The sequence below is a fragment of the Cavia porcellus genome, unplaced genomic scaffold (assembly GCF_034190915.1).
Source record: "Cavia porcellus strain 051 isolate PalLab524CR breed Dunkin Hartley unplaced genomic scaffold, mCavPor4.1 scaffold_6, whole genome shotgun sequence".
In the NCBI taxonomy this organism is placed as follows: domain Eukaryota; kingdom Metazoa; phylum Chordata; class Mammalia; order Rodentia; family Caviidae; genus Cavia; species Cavia porcellus.
Window position 1 is genome coordinate 95,252,693 of NW_026947489.1, and position 21,862 is coordinate 95,274,554.

The window sequence follows — 21,862 nt, forward strand, 5'->3', positions numbered from 1 at the left end:
ATGATGGAGGCACAGCGCCTAGATGGAAGCTCAGTTTGCAGGGCAATGACAGCTGATCGGCCACTAGGGACTGGGACCGAGAAGCGTTGTACCAGGGTTGGAACCCAGCGCTGTCGCCCTGAGCTGCATCTCCAGCCCTGTCCTGTTTTTTATTTTGAGACAGAGCTTCCTTAAGTCGCTCCATTGCCCAAGCTGAACTGGAATTCATATTCCTCCTGCCTTAGCTTCCCAAGTCCAGGGAGATCAGGCCTATGTTACCCAGGCGTGTTTGTGGCTCGTTCTCTTTTTCTTCACTTTTTAAAGTTAATTTTAGCAGGCGATTTAGCTCAGTGGCATAAGCATCGGCTTGGTGTGAGGTCTGGGGTTTGATAACCAGCACCAAATAAAATAAAATAAAAAGAAAAATTAATTTTACTTGTACATTTTAGATACACATTCATCACAGGAATTTGGCTGTACATACTATATCTCAATTTCCTCCCCTGCCTTCAAACCCTCTTCCCCTGGGCCTTCCCTTTAGAAGGCTCAGATGCCACGGGAACATCCCGAAATAATTTTGTGTGTTTCTCTTGTTAATCCCTCTTCCACCACAGGGCTCTCCACTGTGAACCTCATTCCTGTACAGCTACTGCCAAACCCATCCCCAGCAGGTCTCTGGTCCACAGCCCTGCAGCTTTCCACAGACACTTCTCTGCACCTGTCCCTGCAGAGTGGTTGTCTGCCTAATGTCTGTTTTCTGCGCTATATCGAAGCTCCATGAGGACAAAGACACTGTCATGGCTGGTAGCTGGGGCCAAGTACAGAGAAGCCTCAGGAAAGCGAGTTGCAGACAGTAACTGACCGAAGGGTAGCAGCTGCGTGCAGTCTGTGGCTGGCACTCAGTGAGGTAGTAAAAGCCGATGTGTGGGCACCAAGGTCCCCAGGAAGGGGAGTTCACCTCAAGATTGCAACTAAGTCTGCCAGCGCCTCTTGGGGCATTCTTTGGGTTCTGGTTCCACTCCCTGAAGGGGTGGTGTGTAGCAGTGTCTCCACCATGGGAGGATCTGGATTGTTCCGTCCCTGGTACCAAAAAAGAAAAAAGAAAATGGCTCCTTGCCGCGGGCGCTCTTTTCCACTCACATCCACCTGCACGGCTCTGGGTTGTCCCGGCCCAGAGGCCAGTGACCAAGTCTTCTCCTCAGGGTGTCCCCACCCCAGAGGTGAGGACAGGACCAGGCTGGGACAGCCTTGCAACCTGGAGCCTTGCAAGCCTCTCACCCACTTCTGAGCCACCTGAATCGTCTGCAGCCGTACTCCTTGTTCTTTTTGTGGATTCGGCCTTGTCATGGCCCATCCTGAGACCCTGACTTCATCTGTGACCACTGAAAACAGGTCTGATCATTTGACCCCCAGCAGTTAATGGGGGTCCCATGCAGGCTCTGCCCTGTGTCCTCAGGACAGGATGGGGTTCCTACATCAATGCCTGCATCCTGTGACTTGCATCTTCTCCGGGCGACTAGGAGGTGCTGCTGTTCCTCTGGTCTCAAGTGGCCAGAGCCTTTCTGTCCGACACAGCTGTGGCCAGCTGTTACAGATGAGGTGGCCCAAGTTGGTGCTGACACCTGGCATGGCTCCTCTTTGCCCACATCCACCTCTGGGTCTGTCACCAGGGGATGTGCTTGTCAAAGCCAGCCCAGCCCCTTGGCACACAGGTCTCAAGAGCAGTGGCTGTGTCGGGGACCGCTCACCGTCCAGCTGTCCCCATCCAGCTGTCTGATAGCTACACAGCACTGAGAGCTCAGTTGTCCTCTGAGTTTTCACCAGCACTAGGGCTGGCGTCTCGGAAGCAAGACCTGCACAGGTGGTGACAGTGGGGGGACGCATGTGCTGCTCTCTGGTTTTTGCTTAGACGCCACACATAGCTCTCACAGCATAGAATGCAACCATCTTCAAGCCTCACCCAATGTCTGTGGGCTGGGCACCCTGCCCAGGGCACTGCGTGTCACCAGGCTCTTTGGCTGCCACCCTGGGGTTGTCATACTCTCTTGTGGTGGCTGCAGGGCTGGAATGGAACCCAGGCCGGGGCTGTCTGCTGCTTTCCATGGCGACAGGTGGCCCTGACGACTGCACCACTGACACCAGGCTCTTCCCTGGGACGCATGCCTGGCCCGCACAGGGCACAGGCTGGGTACGCACCCGAGCTGCATCGGGCCACTGCCTCCTGCTTCCTTCACCAGCTCGGCCAGCACAGCACAGGAGTCATACCCAGCCTTCAGCAGCCTGGATCCTGGGCCTGGAGCCCCCCCTACCCCCCACTGGGAACAAGCAGCACTATCCCCAGCTGCCCCAAGCAGAGGCCCCTACGGAGCTGCCCACACACACAGCTGTCATCCATAGGAGCCCTGCACATTCACAGTGCAGCATCCTCTCCACCATCACCCCTGACAAGCATGTTGGTCATCCCAGCACTTCGAGGCTGAGGCAGAAGGATCCAAAGTTCAAGGCCCACCTGGGCTTCAGTGAGTGTGAAGCCAGTCTGGACCACACAGCCAGACCTAGCTCAAAAACCCTAACCCAGAAGCCTCGGGCTCCTATGCTGAACCCAAGCCCTAGCGGTGGGTGAGCAGCCCCAGGCATCAGAGGACGGTGTGTCAGGAGCCAGCACGGAGCCCAGACTTGGCTGCAGCTCTGCTGGCCGGCACAGGTGCGGGGCCCCAGGAACTCGAGCCCTTCTCAGACCCAGCAGCTGACATGAAGGGCTGACTGGAGAGCAGCAAGGCGAGACTGCCCTGCCTAAGCCACATGTGGGGGAAACTGAGGTAGATGGGGATGGGGCACAAGACATGCCCTCCTTGTCCCCCGAAGGATGCACAAACCCAGGACATGAGTGATGGTTTAAAAAATTTGGGTTTTATTGTTTTTGCTAAAGAATACTAAAAAAAAAAATTTTTTTTTTTTCATTTTGAAGGCAGGGCTTGAATTACTTTTGATCCATTTATTTAATTAAAAAAAAAAGGAAGGGGAAGGCGATCATGGCCAAAAAAGAATAGTTGTTAGCCACCCCACCCCCACCCCGGCACCAGCCAGTCCCATGTGACCCCACCCCACGCGGGCAGTGACTGACAGTGCTGCCACTGGCTCTCAGCAGGTCAGTCTCGCCAGATGGCGGGCGCTCGAGTCCAGTTGCCTCCCAGGCTGCTGACCTCCGGGAGCACATACAAGCTGTGGCCGGCTTGTAAGCAGCTGCTTTTGGGCTGGAGAGGGGCTGATGCCATCTTGTGGGTAGGTGGTGGGCGGGCATCCCCAGAGTCCCAGGAGGACGGGCTGGGCACGCTTGCCCTGCGCAGGCGCAGCTCTTCTAGTACCATGGAGGGGTGCAGGGCCAGGCGGAGCCCGCACCCCGCTGCAGCCCTGGGACCCTAGGCAAGTCCCACCTCAGTGGCCCAGGCCGAGACAGGGCCTGGTGGGGGCAAGAGGAAGGGCAACGCACTGTGTGTTCAGGGGAGAGGTGGAAAGAATGGCCATGATCTAGCAAAAAGAGACCTGCAAGAAGCAGAAAATATTTAGAGAACATTTTAATATATATTTTCATATATATATTTAAAGTTAAGAAAAATAAAACTAATTCAAGCCATGCCCTGTGCAAAGAAAAAAAAAAAAAAAAGAAAGAAAGAAAGAAAGAAAGAGAAAAAGGAAAAAGAAAAAAAGAATTTAAAGTGAGACCTCTGTCGGCTGCTCTGGTCTCAACTCAAGAGTCACAGTCAGCTTGTTACTTTTATTTTGGAGGAGGAGATGTAAAGTTTCCTTCAAGCGTTCAGAAGGCGCCTGGAACCACTCGTAAAAACGGACCAGAGGGAGCAGGGGGCCGGAGAGGAGGAGGGGAGAGGCCCATGGGCAAGGGGTGTTTGAAAATAAAACTAACAAGGTGACTGTCGGAGAAGGGCTGTGACAAGGACATGGCGGACGAAGTCTGTTAGTCAAGTAATGATTCAACTTTAAATTATCTCTGTTCGCTTTTGTTGGGTGTTTGTCTGTTCAAGTCTAAGACTGGATGGCTGGCCCCTGGGGAGCAGGAGCCAGCGGGAAACGTGGGGTCCCTCCCCTCCCTGGCCTGCCTCCACCAGCCGCCGCCCCGGGCTGGGTGCCGAGGTCCCGCCGCGTGGCCTCAGGATGACAGGGCCGCCTCCTTCTGTGGTTGCTGGGCTTGTGAGCGCTGCAGGACCTTTTGGCTTTCGGCGTCTCTAAAATGCTTTTCCACCTGCAAGAGCCCAGCTAACCTCTTAGCACTGGGTGGCCCCAGCCCAGCCCACCCGAAACGACCACACCAAGGGGAGCCAGGGCCAAAGGAGCAGGGCCTGCTGTTGCCTTCCCAGGTGCCCAAGCAGGGTCCCCGTCACTTACTATTTTGCGTACATGGCTCAGTGCACTCCCCTCTTTGCCTTTACAGTTTTCCACTTGATAGGGGGGCGTAATAACGACTTCTTCCATGACTACAATGTTTTTTTCTTGCCATTTACAGTCTTTAATGCTGGAAGGAGAAGAAAGCAGAGACATTACCCAGGGGCACCGAAGCCCAGAGGTGGAACCAACATCCCACACACTGTAGCAGAGGGCAGACCAAGAGACCCCGAGTTCTGATCCCACAGAGCTGGAGACACAGGAACACCAGGGGCAATCAGGAGGGTGGTGCAACCCTGTAATCCCAGTATTCTGGGAGGTGAAGCAGGAGGATTCTGGATGGCTTGGCAGGGAGTAGGAGGTGCACGTGACTTCTGGGACACGGTGTCCTTCAGGACAGGGTAAGGAGGTGGCCTTCTGCTCATCCCAATGCACAGCAGCCAGTGCTAGGGAAAACGCACACAGTCCTCCTTTAGGAACACCGTGGCTGGCTTCTCTGAGAGCCAGAGAAAGGGAGCCATGGAGAGGGGAAGGAAAAAGGAGGAAGGAAATCGCAAGTCCTAAGTTAGGGACAATGTGTCGAGAGGGAACCTGTATAAAGTCCAATCCAAAGAAAGGGCTCCTTGGGTGCTGGAGTTAGGCCAGGGAGTCCTATCCGAAGTTCCTGCCCCCTTCCTCCTCTGCAGAAAACCCTTCTGCCTCAGCCTCTTGAGTTGCTGGGATTACAGGTGTGCGCCCCGCCCAGCCGAAGCAGGGTTTTCCTGGCAGCGAGCTCAGGCTAGGTAAGACCACGATGGCACCCCCCCCACTCACGTCTTGTGGATGGTCTGGAAGAGCTGCTGGCCCTCGAGGGAGACGCCAGCACTGATTGCATAGGCCTGGCTTAGCTTCTCCTCTTTCTCCGTCCGAGCTTTGCTGGCGAGCTAGGTGGGGACAGGAAAGAGGCTCAGAAAAGCACTGCCTGGGCATCACTGCCGGCCCAAGACTGTGCTTCATCGAAGACTAGGAGGCTGCCAGCTTCTCCTTGTCCTTCCTCATCCTCCCTCGCTGGCTACCTTTAGGCTTGGAGATAGGCTGTGTACAAGCGACAAAGCCTAAGCAACTCCAGACAGTGACAGTGACAATACCAGACCACATTGCAGGCCAGAACAGGGAGAGGCTGGGAGGCGAGGCCAGTGCAGCCCGGCCAGACCCAAGCCTGGAGTTGCAGGCACTGCTCGATGCCGAGGCAGGAAAACCGGGCTCCCCCACCAGCCACTCCCCAGAGCTCAGCGTCACACTCCAGAGATACACGGCTCTGTCGGAGCTGAGACGGAGCTGAGACGAAGCACACGTAGGGCAGGTGACTCCGCACAGGGCAGCAAATGTGTGTGACAGGCAAATGGTGAACTGAGGAGCTCAGCCTCTCTGTGAAGCTGGTGAGCGGGCGCTCTGCCACAAGTGCCCGGGATCTCACCCTCACCGCATCGGCTGCACAGGTCCGGGAAGGTTGGGGCGTGGGGAGGAGGCTCCAGTGGGCAGTTCAGCCTCACCCAGGATCGCACCCTCGGCCCAAAGCACTGGGTCTCAGCCAGGAGGGCCTGCGGGCCTCACCAAGGCTGTAGGCCATTGGCTGTCTCGTGCCAGGAGGAAAAGCAGGGGCACCAGAGCATCCCGGAGGGAGCTGGTAGCCAGGCAGCATTCAGCCCACGAGCAGAGGACAGTCCACTCACAGGTCTCTGTCCCTCCTGGAGATGCCTTCCCTGGGAAAGTGAAACCCTCTCCTGCCACTGGACCAGACAGAGCCGAGCAGGACAGATGAGCCGTGCAGGGACCTCTGATCCAGGGCCCAGATGGAGAGCACCTCACACCCCAGTGTACCTTAAATACAACACTGGCTGCTGGGCAGTGCCTTCCAGGTGTGAGAGGACAAGTGTGAGCCTCAGACAGTGGTAAGCTTGTTGAACCACCTGGGAACAGTGACCCAGGCGATGGAAGAGCCACTTCACACCCCTCCCAGCTCCAAAAGCAGAGGCCAACTGAGCAGTGATCACCGGCTGCTCTGACCACAGTGTGGAGAGAGCCCAAGGGAAGCGGCAGCACAGCAGGAAGGACACAGGCTGCCTGTGGTGACACTGCTTTCCCCTCAGCCACCATATCCTGGACCCCACCACCTGCCTGTACTGAGTCACATTAGGCTGCATTTCCATGGCAATCGGAAAACAGTCCAACCAGACATTCAACGACAGTGTCAGGGTAACTCCTGCCACAGGAGACTCCACCGAGGGGCAAAGGGGAGAGCAGCCCCACGAAGAGAAGGTACATGTGCTGCCTTGCCCCAAATCAGGTGAGGAGAAAGAACTGGGCATGGTAGAACACACCTGAAACACCAGCAGTCAGGAGGCTGAGGCAGGAGGATCACCATGAGTTCAGGTCAGCTTGAGGTGCACATTGAGACCCTCTCCAAAAAACAAACCAACCAAAAAAGGTGGGGATGAAAGCTCAGAGAACCTGAGTACGCCTTCTTCTGCAGGAACCCAGGTGAACTGCTGCACAAACCTCAGTTTCCCACCAGGCAAACCACACGTGCTCAGATGGCCCCGGCACTCAGGCAGGGGAGGCTCGGCACTCAGGTCACAAGGGCAACACCTCTGATCACCGATAACTGTTACTCACACACCACCACCCTACAGCAGCGTCGCACTGCTAGCCTGGACAGTCCACTCAGATGCTCTAACCAGTAAGCATCGCACGCGGAGGCTCTAAGTTGCTTCTGTCCACTCACTCACTTCCTTTCCCTCTGGCCCTAGAACACAGTACCCTGGTCTGGGCAGCAGAGACTCACGAGGAACTTGGGAACAAAAGGTGTGGACACCAGCACTAGGCATGGCTGAGGTGACTCAGCAACCCGTGACACACAGTGACACAGGTCCCAGCAGCATGTACCCCTCTGGTTCTGGAGGCCCCAGCCGGGCCACCTGCCTGCACCTGAGTGGGAAAGCACATGTGCCAGGGAACCCGAGGGATTCCCATCAGGAGCTACAGGGACCTGGCTGACTGCTGCCAGAGCTGCACACAGGGGAGAGGACCCGCTAAGCTGACCTGCTGACTCCCAGCTGTCCATCCAGCATGAGCACTGTCCTCCTTGCTGGGCACTGGGCGCTCCAGCCACCTGCCCTCCTCACAGGGCAGGACCTACAGAGCTACTACCCATAGCCTGGAGCGGCTAGGGGACAGGCAGAGCAGCGAGGAGGACTGTCCTCCCTGCAGCACCTGCAGCTCCCTGGGCACCTCAAGGCTCCCACGCTCGGCCCAAGGCCCTGCTGAAAGGTGTTGCACACATTGCCCAAGCCAGGCGTCTGTCAGGAGGTCTTGGGGACAGCAGCCACTCCCTCTCCAGTGTCAAGGAAGGGGCTTGGGTCCTGCACACACTAGGAGAGCACAGCATCTGCCCACAAAGGGCAGGGGAATGCGCAGGCGGGGATGTGGTCTCTGAAACACATTTCTGAGGACGATGCTCAAACTGGCCACTGAGGACACTTACAGGACATCAAAAGAGCCTGAAGTTAGTCAATGCTGGCACCTGTAATCTCAGCACTCTGGGAGGCTGAGGCAGGAGGATTATCAATTTGAAATAGCCTAGCCTAACTTAGCAAGACTTTGCCCCACCCCCAAAAAGACTGGAAATAGCCGTGCATGGTAGTAAACCATCATAATCCCAGCACTCAGAGGGCTGAAGCAGGAGGGTCTCCAGGAGTCTAAGGCCAGCCTATGCTACAAAGCAAGACACAATCTCAAAGAAAGGGGTGCTGATGATGTAGCTCAGTGCACAGGCCTGGCATCCCACTAAGGGGTGGTGCTAAGTGAGCCAGAGTGCACTGTGTTGAGGCTAAAATGCACCGAATCTCATGTCTGTACAGTTACTGTGGACCACGGGTCACTTTCCAAAAGCCCAGGAAGCTCATGTCGATGTTTCCTTACATTTCCAATAAATATTTAAGGGACACAGCATGCTCCAGGACACATAGACAGGAAAACAGTTCTGATGGTGGGTACTGCCTCACGTCCTGATTTCCCTTCTATTTTCTGTAGGAGCTCTGGAGTCTCTGCGAACCCTGGAGAAGTTTACTACAGTGCTACATTCCCAGTCTGGTTTTTACTTTGAAAATGAGGTTTCATTCTTTTTGGGTTCTTTTTTGTGGCTGGGGGTGGGGGGGGGGGAAGGGGTTTGAGACAGGGTCTCACTATTCAACTCAAGCTGGCTTTAAACTCACTTTGTAGCCCAGGCTGGCCTTGAACTCGACCCAATCCTCAGGCTCCCTGAGAGCTGGGATCACAGATGTGTGAACCACCACACTTGGCCTTGAAACAGGGTCTCAGTAAGTGACCCAGGCTGGCTTTGAACTCACAATCCTCCCTCTCAAATTGCTGAAAACTCAGGTTTGTGCCACCATGTACAGCCTAAAGAGAATACTTCCCAAAAACTAGCTGGAATAATTGGATGGAAAATGCCAGGCATAGTGTTACATACCCGTAATCATAGCACTCCAGGAGGCTGAGACAGGAGGATCCTATGTTTGAACCCAAACTGTGGGCAACATACTAAAGGATATACCCCCAGGTTCAATCTCCAGGACTCCCCACTTAGTTGTAAAATGTTTAATTTTATCATCTAAACTGAGAGCCTCTGCCAGGTGTTGTGGTGCACCTGTAGTCCCAGCACTCAGGAGGCTGAGGCAGATCACTGCCAGTTTGAGGCCAGCCTGGACTGCACAGTGAAATCCAGCCTCAAAAAGACAACAAAATAAACAAATGAACAAACTGAGAATCCCATTTGTGGGAAAGGACCGACTTCACTCGTACCTTTCCATCACCTATATTGTATGTATCTACGCACACCTGCGCGTTGCTCTTCCTTTTAGTATGGGACGAGCCTGGGCTGGCCTTTATTTAGCTAGCAACACCCCTGCCTCAGCCTCTCAAGCAGCCAGGATGACGGATGTGTGCCTCCATGAGCTGCGGCTTCCTGGACCCTGAAGAGAGCAAAGACAGCAACGTGTAAGAGTCACCCCTCCCTTAAACCAAACTCTAGCTGAACTCACAGGCACACAGCAGGCAGGCTCTGAGCGCAAGACCTGCTTTTCCCCGTGCACTGAAACTCACTGGAAGGGCCTCACAAGGTCAGGGAGAACTGAGGGTCTATCTTAAGTGTCACCCACTAGAGGGGCCACCAGGGAGACCACGGAGGGCCTAGCTCCAACGTTGTCATGGCACTCACGGCCCAAAGCAGAGGGGTGCTGCCTCCCTCCAGTGCTTGATCAGCCCCCACAGGCACAGACGCATACTGCAGCGCTACACCACACGCTGGGCTGGTCTTTAAAACCCAAATGGCAAGTGGGGCGTGCGCCTGTGATCCCAGCAATTGGGAGGCTGAAGCAAAAGGATCACTGGGAGTTCGAAGACAGCCTGGGCTACAAACTGAGTTTAAGAGCAGCCTGGTCTACATGGTGAGAGCCTGTCTCAAAGCAAACAAAGAAACAAATAAATAAATAAAATTTAAATTTTAAATAAAATAAGCAAGCAAACAAAAAAATCCAAATGAGTAACTGTTTTACTGACCCAGTTCTGTGGCAGAGCTTTAAGAACTGTTCTCAAAAGATAAAACTGCTGGGAAGTCAGCTTCCCCAAGACATGTACCTTGTCTCTTGTGCCCACTAATGTGTCCTCTGAGGGCCTGAAAACAAGCTGGGGGTAATGGCACAGAGAAATCCCTACACTCCAGGAGGCTGAAGCAAGAAGCCACAAAGTCCAAACTCAGCCTGAGCCACTGAGGAAGATGCTACTCAAGAGTCAAGCCCTGGGTTCCGGAAGAACATGGCGGATAGATAGCAGCAGCTATGGAGGCTCTCTGAGATACCCCACTTAAATCCAGGAATGGTGTGGTGCGAAGAGTCCTAAGCAAGGGGAGACACACCCTACCAACCCAGGAATGAACTAAGCTAAGAGAAACCAACTGGAAATCCAATCCTGGTGCTATAACAAGAACAGATAAAATCTCAGCGTAGAAGCTAGAACCTGTGCCACTGGAAGCCTCGATTAGAATGTCCTGCTGCCACTGCTGTGTCCAAATCTGCAGGGCAGAGAGAAAGACGCGCGAAAGCTCTGAGAGCGGGAATCTGTGAACGGAGTTGAGAGCAGGACTAGCAGGGAGCCCTACATCAACTTGCGGTGAGTGAGCAGAATGGGGACCCTTCCATAGAGTAGGAGGCTCCAGCAAAGAACATACTGGGACCGGGCAGATTTGCCGGAACAGGGCGCTGCAGTGACATTAGTCACATATTCCCCTAATAAGCGGAAATCGTGGGGAGTGCCTGGCCTGCATGATGCTACTGACTAAGACCCAGTAGGCTAGCCCAAACCGGGTCCCAGCGCCTGGAGGTGCACGCTATCGGTGAAGCCTTCGGTAGGTTGACCTGGAGGGGCGGGCCCAGCAGAGGCTGTCCAGCTCTGTGTCTCCCTAGTACACTGCAGTGGGTGGGAACACCTAGCCAGCGAAATTCAAACAAACCGTGACTGAAAAAGAGAAAAAAATTGGGCCTCCTATATTCACTTGTATGGAAGGAACAAAAAGTATGGGAAGAGGAAACAACAAAAAAGGGTCCTCAGTCCCCAATCCTGAGAACACTGATCCAGGAAAGGGAAATGCAAAGGAAGACAGAAAACATGCAATATCAGACACAGCACCAATAGACATAAAGCGGTATCTCTAGGGCCTCATAGCAAGTTTAAAAATGAAGTATTTAACAAAATAAAGCAAGATATAAGTAGAGTAGTTAGAGATAAATGCTAAGCACCACCCAAGAAAAAACAGATGGTGGAATGAAGAACAGAAAAAAGGGGAGAATTGTTTGATGGAGAAAATAGAGAAAACATAGAATACGTGAAGCAGGTTCAAAGAGATTACCAGGAAACTAAAAATTCTATCGAAAGCTGGCATAACAGCTTGAAAGAAACTAAGGATAGATTATCTGAATTGGAGGGCAGATTTGTAATTTGGGAGCATGAAATGAAAAACTTCTTAAAAATAACAAGAAAACAAACAGCAATAATACACACGTTAGAAGACAATAAGAGGATCTATAACTTAAGAATTAAGAACATAAAAGAAGTAGGGACACAAACAAATGGACTACAAAAGCTATTCACAGAAATAATCCAAAAGAATTTCCCTAATTTAGCAAATGGTAAAGATACTCAGATGTACGAGGCATACAGGACCCCAGCCACCTACAACCCAAACAGAGCTACACCCAGACATATAATAATCAAAATTCCAGAAATCCAATATAAGAACAGAATACTAAAAGCTGTCAGAGACAAGAAACAGATCACTTACAAGGGAACACCCATCAGAATTACAGCAGACTTCTCGGCACAAACCATCAAATCACGAAGAGTGTGGGGGGAAATAATTCAAGCTTTGAAAGATAACAACCTCCAGTCAAGATTGATATATCCTGCACAACTGTCCCTAGAAACTGATGGAAAAACAAGGTGCTTCCAGGATAAAGAGAAACTAGGGGAATTTGCAACCACCAATTCAACTCTACAGAGAATGCTGCAGGATATTCTGAGAAAGGAAAATACCAAGACTTCAGAAACAGTGGCAGAGAGGCCACAATGAATAGAGCAGAAAGCAAAATGAAGAAGACAAACTGACAACAAACAACAGAAAAAGAGCTCAACAGAAATGAGGCACAGAAGACTGGATGGTAGGAAGAGCTATTTTGGAGAAAACAAGACATCATAATAGCTAGTGCTGATTTAGTATCATCTTGCTTTGAAGTTCCATCAAGCTTTTATTCTTCTGTCTCCATCCGTCTTAACAGGTTGTATTTTATTGGATTTTATTAAATGTGATAATATAAGCAAAAACTTAGGAGATTATACAGAAACCATTGTTCATTTTCTGATAGTTGGTTCTAAATACCCTGTAATACTGTCATTCTCTTGAATGGTTTTACATTGTCTTGATATGTTTGGTGCTACAGTATATGAAGTTATACTCAAAGATTTCAAGGAAAGAGACACTATGGTAACTACCTGTATGTCAGGATATCTTGTGGTGAAACACTATTTTGCTTAAATGATTATGCTTTGACCTGCACTGTTTTGTTGTTATGCTCACTTTTATCTAAATCTCCTTTTTAAAAATTACTTACTTTTTATCTTTTTAATTAAGTGAAAAATAAAAAAAAATAGCAGGATACATTATAGTAACCTACTTTGATTTCCTATCAACTTGATTTGAAATCCCGTATAGCCCTCACCACCTTGCTTTGACTGATTTTCCCCTATTCTGCTTTGCTTGACAGTATCAAGTTCGAAAGTATATGCAAAACTGTGAAGATGATAAGATTCATTATGACGCAAATTCCGGTTGACTATTATCTTCTTTTAAAGTCCTGTAATGTCTCCAATGTTCTGGTTTTATTCTTTACTGTTTTGTTCAATTTTATTATAACTGATGACATAGGCAATTCTTTTTAAGATAGCAAGAGGGGGGCTGGGGATTTAGCTCAGCGGCATAAGTGCCTGCCTTGCAAGCAGGCAGTCGTGAGTTCAATCCCTGGTACCGATAAAAACGAAAAAGACAAAAAACAAACAAAAAAAAAGATAGCAAGAGGCAGTATGGTAACCATTGTTGATCACCTAGTATTTTGTTTTTATATTATCTATTATATCCATCCTTTTGATTTGACTGACTCTGTTATGTCACATTTGGTTTTACTCTCTTCAAAAAAAAGTAATAAGAACTGTGGGAGTAATAAAACCCAAAATGTGTAATTGGCATTGTACAAAAGAAAGGAAAAGAAAGTGCTCTAAATAATATAACTGCATATATATTTAAGTGTATAACATAGATAACCATATTACTGAGTTTTGTTGGATCATTGAACAAAACTGTTTCCAGTCTCACTGTTTGAAAGTCTACTTTATGGGGCTGGGGATTTAGCTCAACAGCATAAGCACCTGCCTTGCAAGCAGGCGGTCTTGAGTTCGATCCTCGGTACCGATTTAAAAAAAAAAAAAAAAAAAGAAGGTCCACTTTATATGTTTCAATTTTGTAACTTAAACAACTATTTTTTTTTTTTTGGTCTTTTTCCTTTTTATCAGTACCAGGGATCAAACTCACGACCGCCTGCTTACAAGGCAGGCACTTATGCCGCTGAGCTAAATCTCCAGCCCCGAACAACTATTTCTAAAATAACAATATGTAATCTATTAACTAGTGATTTCCTACTGTTAATTTTTCTGAAATTCTGTATAACTTGTACCCTTTTTCTGTTTTTTTTTTTTTTCTTTTTTTCCTTAAATAAAAAAAAAAATGAGTCAAGCCCTGGGACCCACTTAGGACCCTACTGTCTCTCAGGAGCCAGTCCCAGTCCCCATGCCTTTCCTCCAGTAAATTTTCCTACTCTTCACCTCAAAAAGAAAGCAAAAGACAAGACAAAGACACAAAGGGCTGGGGATGTAGCTCAGCACAAAGGCCCAGGGCTCCATCCCCAGCACCGCAAAATAAAAATAAAGACAGAAGCAAAGCAGCGTCCAGCACCCATCAGAGCCCAGGAAATATTTGGCAGCTGAGCAGGGCGCTAACAACCCACAGCATGTACCTGAGTCACGACTTCCACTTGCCCAGTGAAAACTAGAGGAGAAAGCAAGAGCACTCACAGGACCTCTGCGCACTGGGACCGCACTGCCAGCTGTGGGCAGCAGGTCAGGAGGTCCAGGTGATGACAACCAACAATGCCCACGCGGGCGCACTGCCACATGCTGTAAGCCCAGCACAGAGGGGCTGAGGCAGGAAGGTGACAAGTTTTAGCCCACTCTGGGCAACTGAGCAACAACCCCAGTGAGACTGTCAACAAAGCACAAAACAAAACCCGCCCACCCAAGAGCTCCTGGAGACCCTAGGACTCAATCACCCAGTGCTTGGCCTGGCTGCAGCTGACAGTACAAGGTCGAGGTCCCTACCTGCCACTACTCAACGCAGGCAGCACCTACTCCCCAGGAGCTGCTCCCAGTCCTGGCCATGATCGGGTCCCCACACCTACTCTCGGCCACGGCCCTCTGCCCTGGAGGAGCCACATCGGAGCCTTCCCTCGGCATCTCTCACATAACGTGTTTAGGTCACAACAGCCAGGTTGTGGCCAGCCCTGTGGCCCAGTTGCTTGTCTCCCCAGGTGGACAGGGGCCCTGGCCTGCCCAGGGCAGCACACAAGACGACCTCTGGGAGCCCCGGCAGCCCTGGACTTCCGTGAACACTTCGGTGAATGAGCAGACACCTGCCTGCCGGACTGGATCCCTAACTGGGACTGCCTGGGAAAGCACAGCCTCAGGGAGTCAGAAGCATGGCTCCGTACTCCCCTAAGTCAGGGCCATCACACCCGGCTCAGCACCAGTGTCTAAGGGCCCCACCATTTCTCCCACTGCCTCCAGACAGGCCATGGCTGGGTGGGACAGCCACTGCACACAAGACAGGTTGCCCAGGCCTAACCTGGGAATGATGCCCTCAGCCACCGCGGGGCCACGTCTGCAACCAGCTTCCAGCTCCTCAGGAACTTGCTCAGACCTGGGTTCACCCCCAAATCACCACAAAGCCACCAGGTTACATCAAATTGCAGCTGAGCAGCCAGGAGAGTGGTAAGCCAGGCAGTTGGCGTGAGCCTAAAAAACTCAGCAGGGCCAGGGAACTCTGAGGCAGGGACTGCGCTCACCCCAGGTGCCCACTAGAACAGAGGCCATCCATTCCCGGTCCTAACGCCCCTGGCGACCTGGCTCAGCACTCTGGGGAGCAGGGTGGCTTCCCTGAGCCCTCCACCACACCCTGCCTGTCACCAGGTCACTGGGCTGTAGCCAGCTTGGGTCTCTTTCTGGTCCAGCCTGCTCACCCTCGCTTAACTACTCATCCCCACTAGTCAGTCAGCAACAGGCTCCAGAGGGCCAGGGGTCCAGTGAGGCCCAGGAGCTGCCCCGTGGCCCTCACTGGCCCCAGCCCTCAGGCTCAGACCCAAGGACAGCACTCAGGGGGCTGAGGAGGAAGGGCTGCTGCCTATGGAGGCCAGTCCAGCACTCTGGCAAGCCCATCTCAAAATATACACAAAGTGCTATGATTTCACTCAACATGATGGTGCTATGCACCCCCAGAACCTCTAGGTGTGCAGTGGGCCCAGGGCTGAGCCCAATCCTTGACTGGGCAGGTACTCAGCCAGCTGGTCTGAGTTTTTAGGCTGTACAACAGGAACATAAAAAATGGCAGACCTGACCGCTGACTGCAGCTCCAGTACTAACTGCAGGGCTCAATGCTCCCAATCCTCATCACCAAGTCTCAGTTTACTCCCCTGTGAGGCAGGGACCTCAGCGTGCAGTGAAGGCTCTGCCTGCTCTCAGCTCAGTCAGGTGACCTGCGCAATGAGCTCAGCCCACTGGCCTCTGACCGCACCCCGACCCTGCTCTCCTGTGGAAAAGAATAGAAGCACTCCGAGGAGCCCCAGAAGAGTGCACATCGTGGTTCTGGGCACACAGCAAGGTGCATGAAGTTCTGGACGGTGAAGAGCTGCACAAGCATACAGTGGACCCTGGCCACCAAACGTGACCCACAGCCTTTGTGTGATAAGCACACACCCTACCAGGGAGCCATGCCTGCAGCCCTGATTTTCAGTTTCAAAAAATGTTTTTCTCTACTAGGGATTGAACCCAGGGACTTTGCACTGAGCTGCATCGTCAGCCATATTTTATTTTTTGAGAAGTCAGCTCATCTGGCATCCTCCAGAGTGACTTTTATCTTGCTTTTTTTCTCAGCCCAACCTAGCTCTGCAAAGCCAGTTTCTTCCTCACTTTTACTTTTTAAAATAAACTTTGCAGCTAAGGGAACCAGGTTTGCTAAAGTAATTGTGGTGATAGGACTGTATTAGCCTCAGAAGCTACTGGGGTAGTTCATTCTATCCTCATATAGTAAAAAAATAAAATAAAATAAAATAAAATAAAATAAAATAAACTTTGCTACCTTTAAAAAAAAAAGTTGTTAATTTGCCCAGGCTGAGCTCAAACTTGCAATCCTTGCGCCTCAGCATCACTGGGGGCTGGGCTCACAGGTGTGTGCCATCAAATCCCAGTCAGTCAAAGGCTGGTGAATGCTATGTGAGAAAGTAACTGGTCACCTCCTGAGAACACTACCAACCCAGGGAGCAGGAGTCCCAGGGTGCAAGCCCCTACACTGGTCCAGGGAGCCCCCCGAAGAGCTGCCCTTACTCCCAGGGTGCCCGATGCAAGCAGTGTGCAGCTGCATCAGCCACGGTGAGGGACGAAATTCCAAACACTGATCAAGAGGGCCAGGCTACCTGGAGAAGCCCGTCATGCTCAGGGCTGGGTGTGGCTCAGAGGCTGAGCACCTGCCACTGGCATCCTCAGCCCTGGGTTCGAATCTCAGCACACACAGAAAAGACACCTAAGATTTCTGTGTCCTGCAACCCCACTGTACTCTCCTGGCTTCCCTCCTGCCAGGACGGACCCACAGTCCCCACCACCCCAGAGCCAAAGAGGTTCCCTCCCAAGAAGCTTCGAGCTTACCTCTTCTCTGAGCTGTTCCTTCCTTTAGAAGTCTTTATCTCCACTGCCCACTGGGTATAAGTAGAGACACTTTACAGGGACAGGTTTGAGGAGGGAGCACACTTCCTGAGTGGCAGCATGGGTCACCTGTCCCACTGAGGTCCCCTCTGGCACCATACTTAGTGCCTTCTCCAACCGGGCTCATGGAACGTGTGACTCCTCCGTTCTGGGAAACCCACGCCCATGCCCTCAAAATGGGACAAACTTGCCACGTTGCTCAAGTGACAACACAGAACAGGCCAGGATAGCTGTTCCTGGAGGGGCCCAAGAGGCACTGCAGTTCTAAGGTGGTCTCTAGGAAGGCGTCAGGGAGCACCCCAATGGGACCGGGCTGGGGGTGTTCAAGGGACAGTAGACAGAGGGACTCACAAATATCTCTTGCGAAGGGAAGGGTGTATTCACAAAATCCAAAGATAACTCTCCACCCTGAACTTTAGTTTTCAGTTTGACTTCTTCCCCGCACACTCTTTTTTTTTTTTTTTTTTTAACTTTTTATTGGTACTGGGGATTGAACTCACGACCGACCGCCTGCTTGCAAGGCAGGTGCTTATGCTGCTGAGCTAAATCCCCAGCCCCTAGCACACCCTTTTTTGAGACTTGACAAGTGACACCTTTGGTAAGAAAAGCAAAGATTTCGCTCCCCAAGGTATTACTTCCAGTTGCTTTCTTTAAAAAGTGGGTGAAAAACAGATTTGTAACAATGCTGGTTATACATAAAACTGACCAGCAGAAGGCAAAGTGCTAAGAGCAAGATAACACACAAACCACATAACCTGGAGCAACAGCGACCTGGGCTCAGGAGAAGAGGACAGACGCCTCTCCACACCAGGGGCCAGGCAGCATGGCAGAATCCCAGACTTTCTCAGCTCTTCCAGAAAAGCAAGTCCCCTCAGATTACCCCTGCGCTCCTTGAGGAAAGTTCTGCGCAGACTTCTCATCCTCTAGGAAGCCGAAGGGCACTCGCTGCCTATGGCCCTCCAGGACACACACAGGGTGGCCAGCTCTACTCACAACCTAACATCTCACCCTCGCAGGTGACATCAGCCCAAGCTGCGGTTCTAAACTCCACAGACGTCAAAGACGGCGCATCCTCAACACCATAGCAGCCTTCAGTACTCAACTCAAGCCCTTCCGAATCTGTCCTAAGCCACCACTGAAAGCTATTTAGTATCTCGCCAGATCTTTGGAGGGCCCCCCAGGCCTCCATCACACTCCATCTGTCCAGCTACCAAGGTGCCACCCTGCATTGCTGAGCTGTGGGGAGCACTCATTATCTGCAGGACTTCAGCAGACTCAGGGAAAGGCAGCTGCTACTCAAAGCCAAGACACAACTTACTCATCTACCAAGGAACCTGCCAGCACCAGCCTGTGCAAGCTCTGTGTATGTGACAGCGGACAAAAACAGGCACGGTTCCCTTCTGCGCAGAGAGAACCCACGAGGCAGCTGTCAGACAGGTGAACACACAGTCACCAGACCTAAAGCTACTCGAGGGGTCACTATGGGTTCCATCTGCCCAGGACACACCAATCTATACCTGTTGTCCCAGTTTAAGTAAGAGCACTCCCTTACTCCCCAAAGCAACATAACATGTGCCATCCACGACACAGTCACCTGGCTGTGCAGGACTAGGCAGTCTGAGAGTCCCAGCACGAGTCCCCCTGGCCTGGGTGATGGGAGAAGACTGCTCAAGAAAGAGGTGCGCGTGACTTCCTGCTGAAGGAAGAGCGTGCCAGGCACAGGAGCATAGGCTAGGACAGAGCTTGAGAACTGACTGGGAGCAACCAAGGATAATGCAAGGGTCAGAAAAGAGACTCAGGGGCTGGGGATTTAGCTCAGCAACATAAGCGCCTGCCTTGCAAGCAGGCAGTCAGTCGTGAGTTCGATCCCTGGTACCGATAAAAAAAGAAAAAGACAAAAAAAAAAGAAAAGAGACTCAGAATTCCCAGAGAACAAATGTACCCCACACATCTGCTGCATGAAGAGACTTCAAAACGCAAAGGCAAAACATAAGTCAAAGTCTGAAAAAGTAACTTCTGAAGGTCACCAATGTCCTAACAACTGAGAAACACTGGGGAAGTCACCCCAGGACACTTGCACTGCACACGTGCGTGCCCATAGCCACACACCCTCAGGATGACAGGCCCAACCCTTACCCTGTCACCTCAGGTATCACTGTACACCTCCCTCACACAGCACTACAGCCTGCCTGCACAGCACTGGGGCGTAGGCTCTAGCCTTTCAAGTGCTTGGTAGGCACTCTCCCCATGAGCCAAGCCAAGCCCAGCGCAGCCCAGCCCAGCCCACAACACTCCTGAAAATCTAATAACAAAACCCCAGAAAAAAGAAAAAAATAAATACATTTTTTTTGAAAAAGGTATCAGAACAAGCAACCACAGGTCAAATAAACATAGACAATATACCCACGTCACTCGGCCAATGAGACTCCTCCTTGTCACTGTCCTGGCACCAGCCTGCCCTGGTCCTTACCTTACTAACATTGAGTGAAGCTAGGGGAGGAGGAGTTTCTGTCCGGTCGTTAATTATTTCCACTTCTGACACGTACTGTAGGTTTATGAGCAGGATGTCTGCGTGGTTGGGCTTTCCACTGGATGAGGGACATTCTGGTGAGAGTGAAGTTAAGGAATACAGGCAGAGGACTGGCATGGCTGGTGAGGTGTGAAAGGTCACAGAAGCCCTACCTCTCCCCATCACCTTTCTCCTGCCAAACCCCACACTGGAAGACCCAAAGGCAGTGAGTGGCAAATGCAGTTCCAATGCCTTATATTGCCATCTGTCTAGGATATGGGGTCTCACGAAGAGCCAGCACTTTCTGCCCCCAGTATAACTCTTCTGTATCTGCGCAGAGCCCTGCTCTCATATTCTTTCAGATTTAAGATCTCCCAGATTTGAAAAACTACAGCACAGGAAAGGAAACCCACCCCACACACCCTGCCCAGCGGTCTTCCACCCTTCCATTCATTCTTCCATCACGCACTAAGAGCCTGCCCCACGCCAATGCAAAGCACAGCGAGCCCTCCTTCCAAGAAAGCAAAGATAGCAGTGTAGGTGGGACCTTTTGTTTAAAAAAAAAAGAAAGAAAGAAAGAAAAAAGAAAAAAAGAAATGGAAAAAGTGACTATTCTTGTAATTAAGACCGTTCCTAAACTAGGTATCTACAACTGGTGGTTAAACGAATTAAAATACTTGACACTCAAAGACATCCGTGGTTAAATGAATTAAAATACTTGACACTCAAAAACATCTGTCTCATCAAGAAACTTCCTTTTCAAAAACTCTGTAAAGCTAGGTGTGGCAGTGCACACCTGTCATCCCAGCACTAAGAGGCTAAGGCAAGAGGATGTTACAAGCTGGGGGCTGGCCTGGACTACACTAAGTTCAAGACCAGCCCGAAGTGCACAGTGAGACCCTGTTTCTAGATAAATAAAAAGGGAAAATGCCATGAAGGATTATACTTCTCAAAAGACAATATTTTTTTTATCGGTACCGGGGATCAAACTCATGACTGCCTGCTTGCAAGGCAGGTGCTTATGCTGCTGAGCTAAATCCCCAGCCCCTCAAAAGAAAATTTTTAAAAATTAAAAATTCGAGTAAATCCACCTGTAAATCAAATAAAAGGAGCAGCCACGGGCACATGTATTCCAATCAGGAAGTGTTCCCGAGCTGAGTGAGCTGGAGTAATCAGAAATCATTTCCACCTCAAAGGAGCGAGTCACCTCGTCCATTTAGCTTAGCGCTACTACTCTCAAAAACGGGCAAGCTGTGAAAAGTCTGGGCCCGCGGCGCGGGGCCGGGGCCGCACTGTCACCTGTAACCCACACATCCTCACAGGAGCCCCTAGAAGACGTGGCAAGCCTTCCCCCGAGCCCTGCCCGGCGCCTGGGAAGCCTAAGGCTGGGCATGCACCCCACGCCAGCGGCACCACGCACACATGGGCATCTGTGCAAGTGCTGAGGCCTCGGACCCGACTGTCCTGCAGCTGTCCCCGCTCGGCGGGCCGAGGGCACGGGGTCACCGCGCCGCCACCTCCCGGGGCTGAGCCCCACGGAGACCCGGCTCCCAAGCCGCCCCCCGCAGACCCCAACCCCAAGGCCCCGCAGCCCCCATCCGGAGTCCCTCCAGCTCGCCCGCCCGGCCCTACTGCCGCCGCCTGCTCCCGATCACCGCGTCCCTCAGCAGAGCCACCGCGTGTCACGGCCACCGCCGGCTCCCTGCAGCTGTGGGCGCCGCGCTCCCGCCAGACCCGGGCGATGGGGTCCCCGAGGCGGCTCGCAGCGCCCGGGGGGAGGGGCGCTCCACGCCGCGCGCATGCGCCCAGAGCGCCGCGGGCGCCGGTCGCCCCTAGGCCCGGAGAGGCCCAGCCGCCGCCGTCCCCCGCCCCCCACGCCGCCCCTCCGCGCCGGCCGCCAGCTCTGCACGCCGAAGGATACTTAAAGCCAGCATTTTGGACTGGTAGTCGAAGGCTACCACCTCGCCCTGCAGCCGCTGCTCCTGGCACGTCCGGCACGACACCTGGCTCCCGACGCTGAAGTACTCGCCCGGAGGAGCCGCCATCTTGGGAGAGCAGCCGCGGCCGGCGGCGGCGGCGGCGGCAGCAGCGGGCGAAAGCCGGGCCCCTAGTCAGCGCCGCGGCGCGCCGCAGGCGTGCTGACGTCATACGCTGGGCGTGACTGCGCGATGGGCGGGGCTCGCGCGGCGGGACAGGAGAGAGGAGGGCAAAGGAAAGGGAACCCAACCCGACCCGGAGCTCCTGGACTGGTCAGTGCGGGCCAGGTCCTCTTCGGGGCCGGCCTCAAGGACAAGTGACCCCGAGGTC

At 52.2% G+C, this 21,862-nt stretch overlaps 1 protein-coding gene and 1 non-coding gene across 2 annotated transcripts; one reads left to right on the forward strand and one right to left on the reverse strand.

Annotated features, from left to right (window-relative positions):
- Window positions 1–2,867: 2,867 nt before the first annotated feature.
- Window positions 2,868–21,692, reverse strand: Lsm12 (LSM12 homolog). Its single transcript, XM_003465746.5, has 5 exons — window positions 21,477–21,692; window positions 19,517–19,650; window positions 5,191–5,300; window positions 4,381–4,507; window positions 2,868–4,237 (listed from the first exon to the last, which is right to left on the reverse strand). The coding sequence occupies exons 1-5, from the start codon at window positions 21,598–21,600 to the stop codon at window positions 4,145–4,147; spliced, it is 588 nt and encodes a 195-aa protein (XP_003465794.4). The 5' UTR covers window positions 21,601–21,692; the 3' UTR covers window positions 2,868–4,144.
- LOC111755614 (small nucleolar RNA SNORA66) lies at window positions 16,234–16,377 on the forward strand. The gene has a single exon (XR_002790180.1). It is a non-coding gene; the product is annotated as a small nucleolar RNA SNORA66 (small nucleolar RNA).
- Window positions 21,693–21,862: the final 170 nt, after the last annotated feature.

What these genes read in the sequence shown, in the direction of transcription:
- Lsm12 (XM_003465746.5), bottom strand. Translation starts at nt 21,600, where the DNA reads ATGGCGGCTCCTCCGGGCGAGTACTTCAGCGTCGGGAGCCAGGTGTCG. An exon ending in GTCCAAAATGCTGGCTTTAA is followed by an intron (nt 19,651 to 21,476) that starts GTATCCTTCGGC and finishes CACTCTCACCAG; the next exon opens with AATGTCCCTCATCCAGTGGA. An exon ending in TGAGCCATGTACGCAAAATA is followed by an intron (nt 4,238 to 4,380) that starts GTAAGTGACGGG and finishes GGGCTCTTGCAG; the next exon opens with GTGGAAAAGCATTTTAGAGA.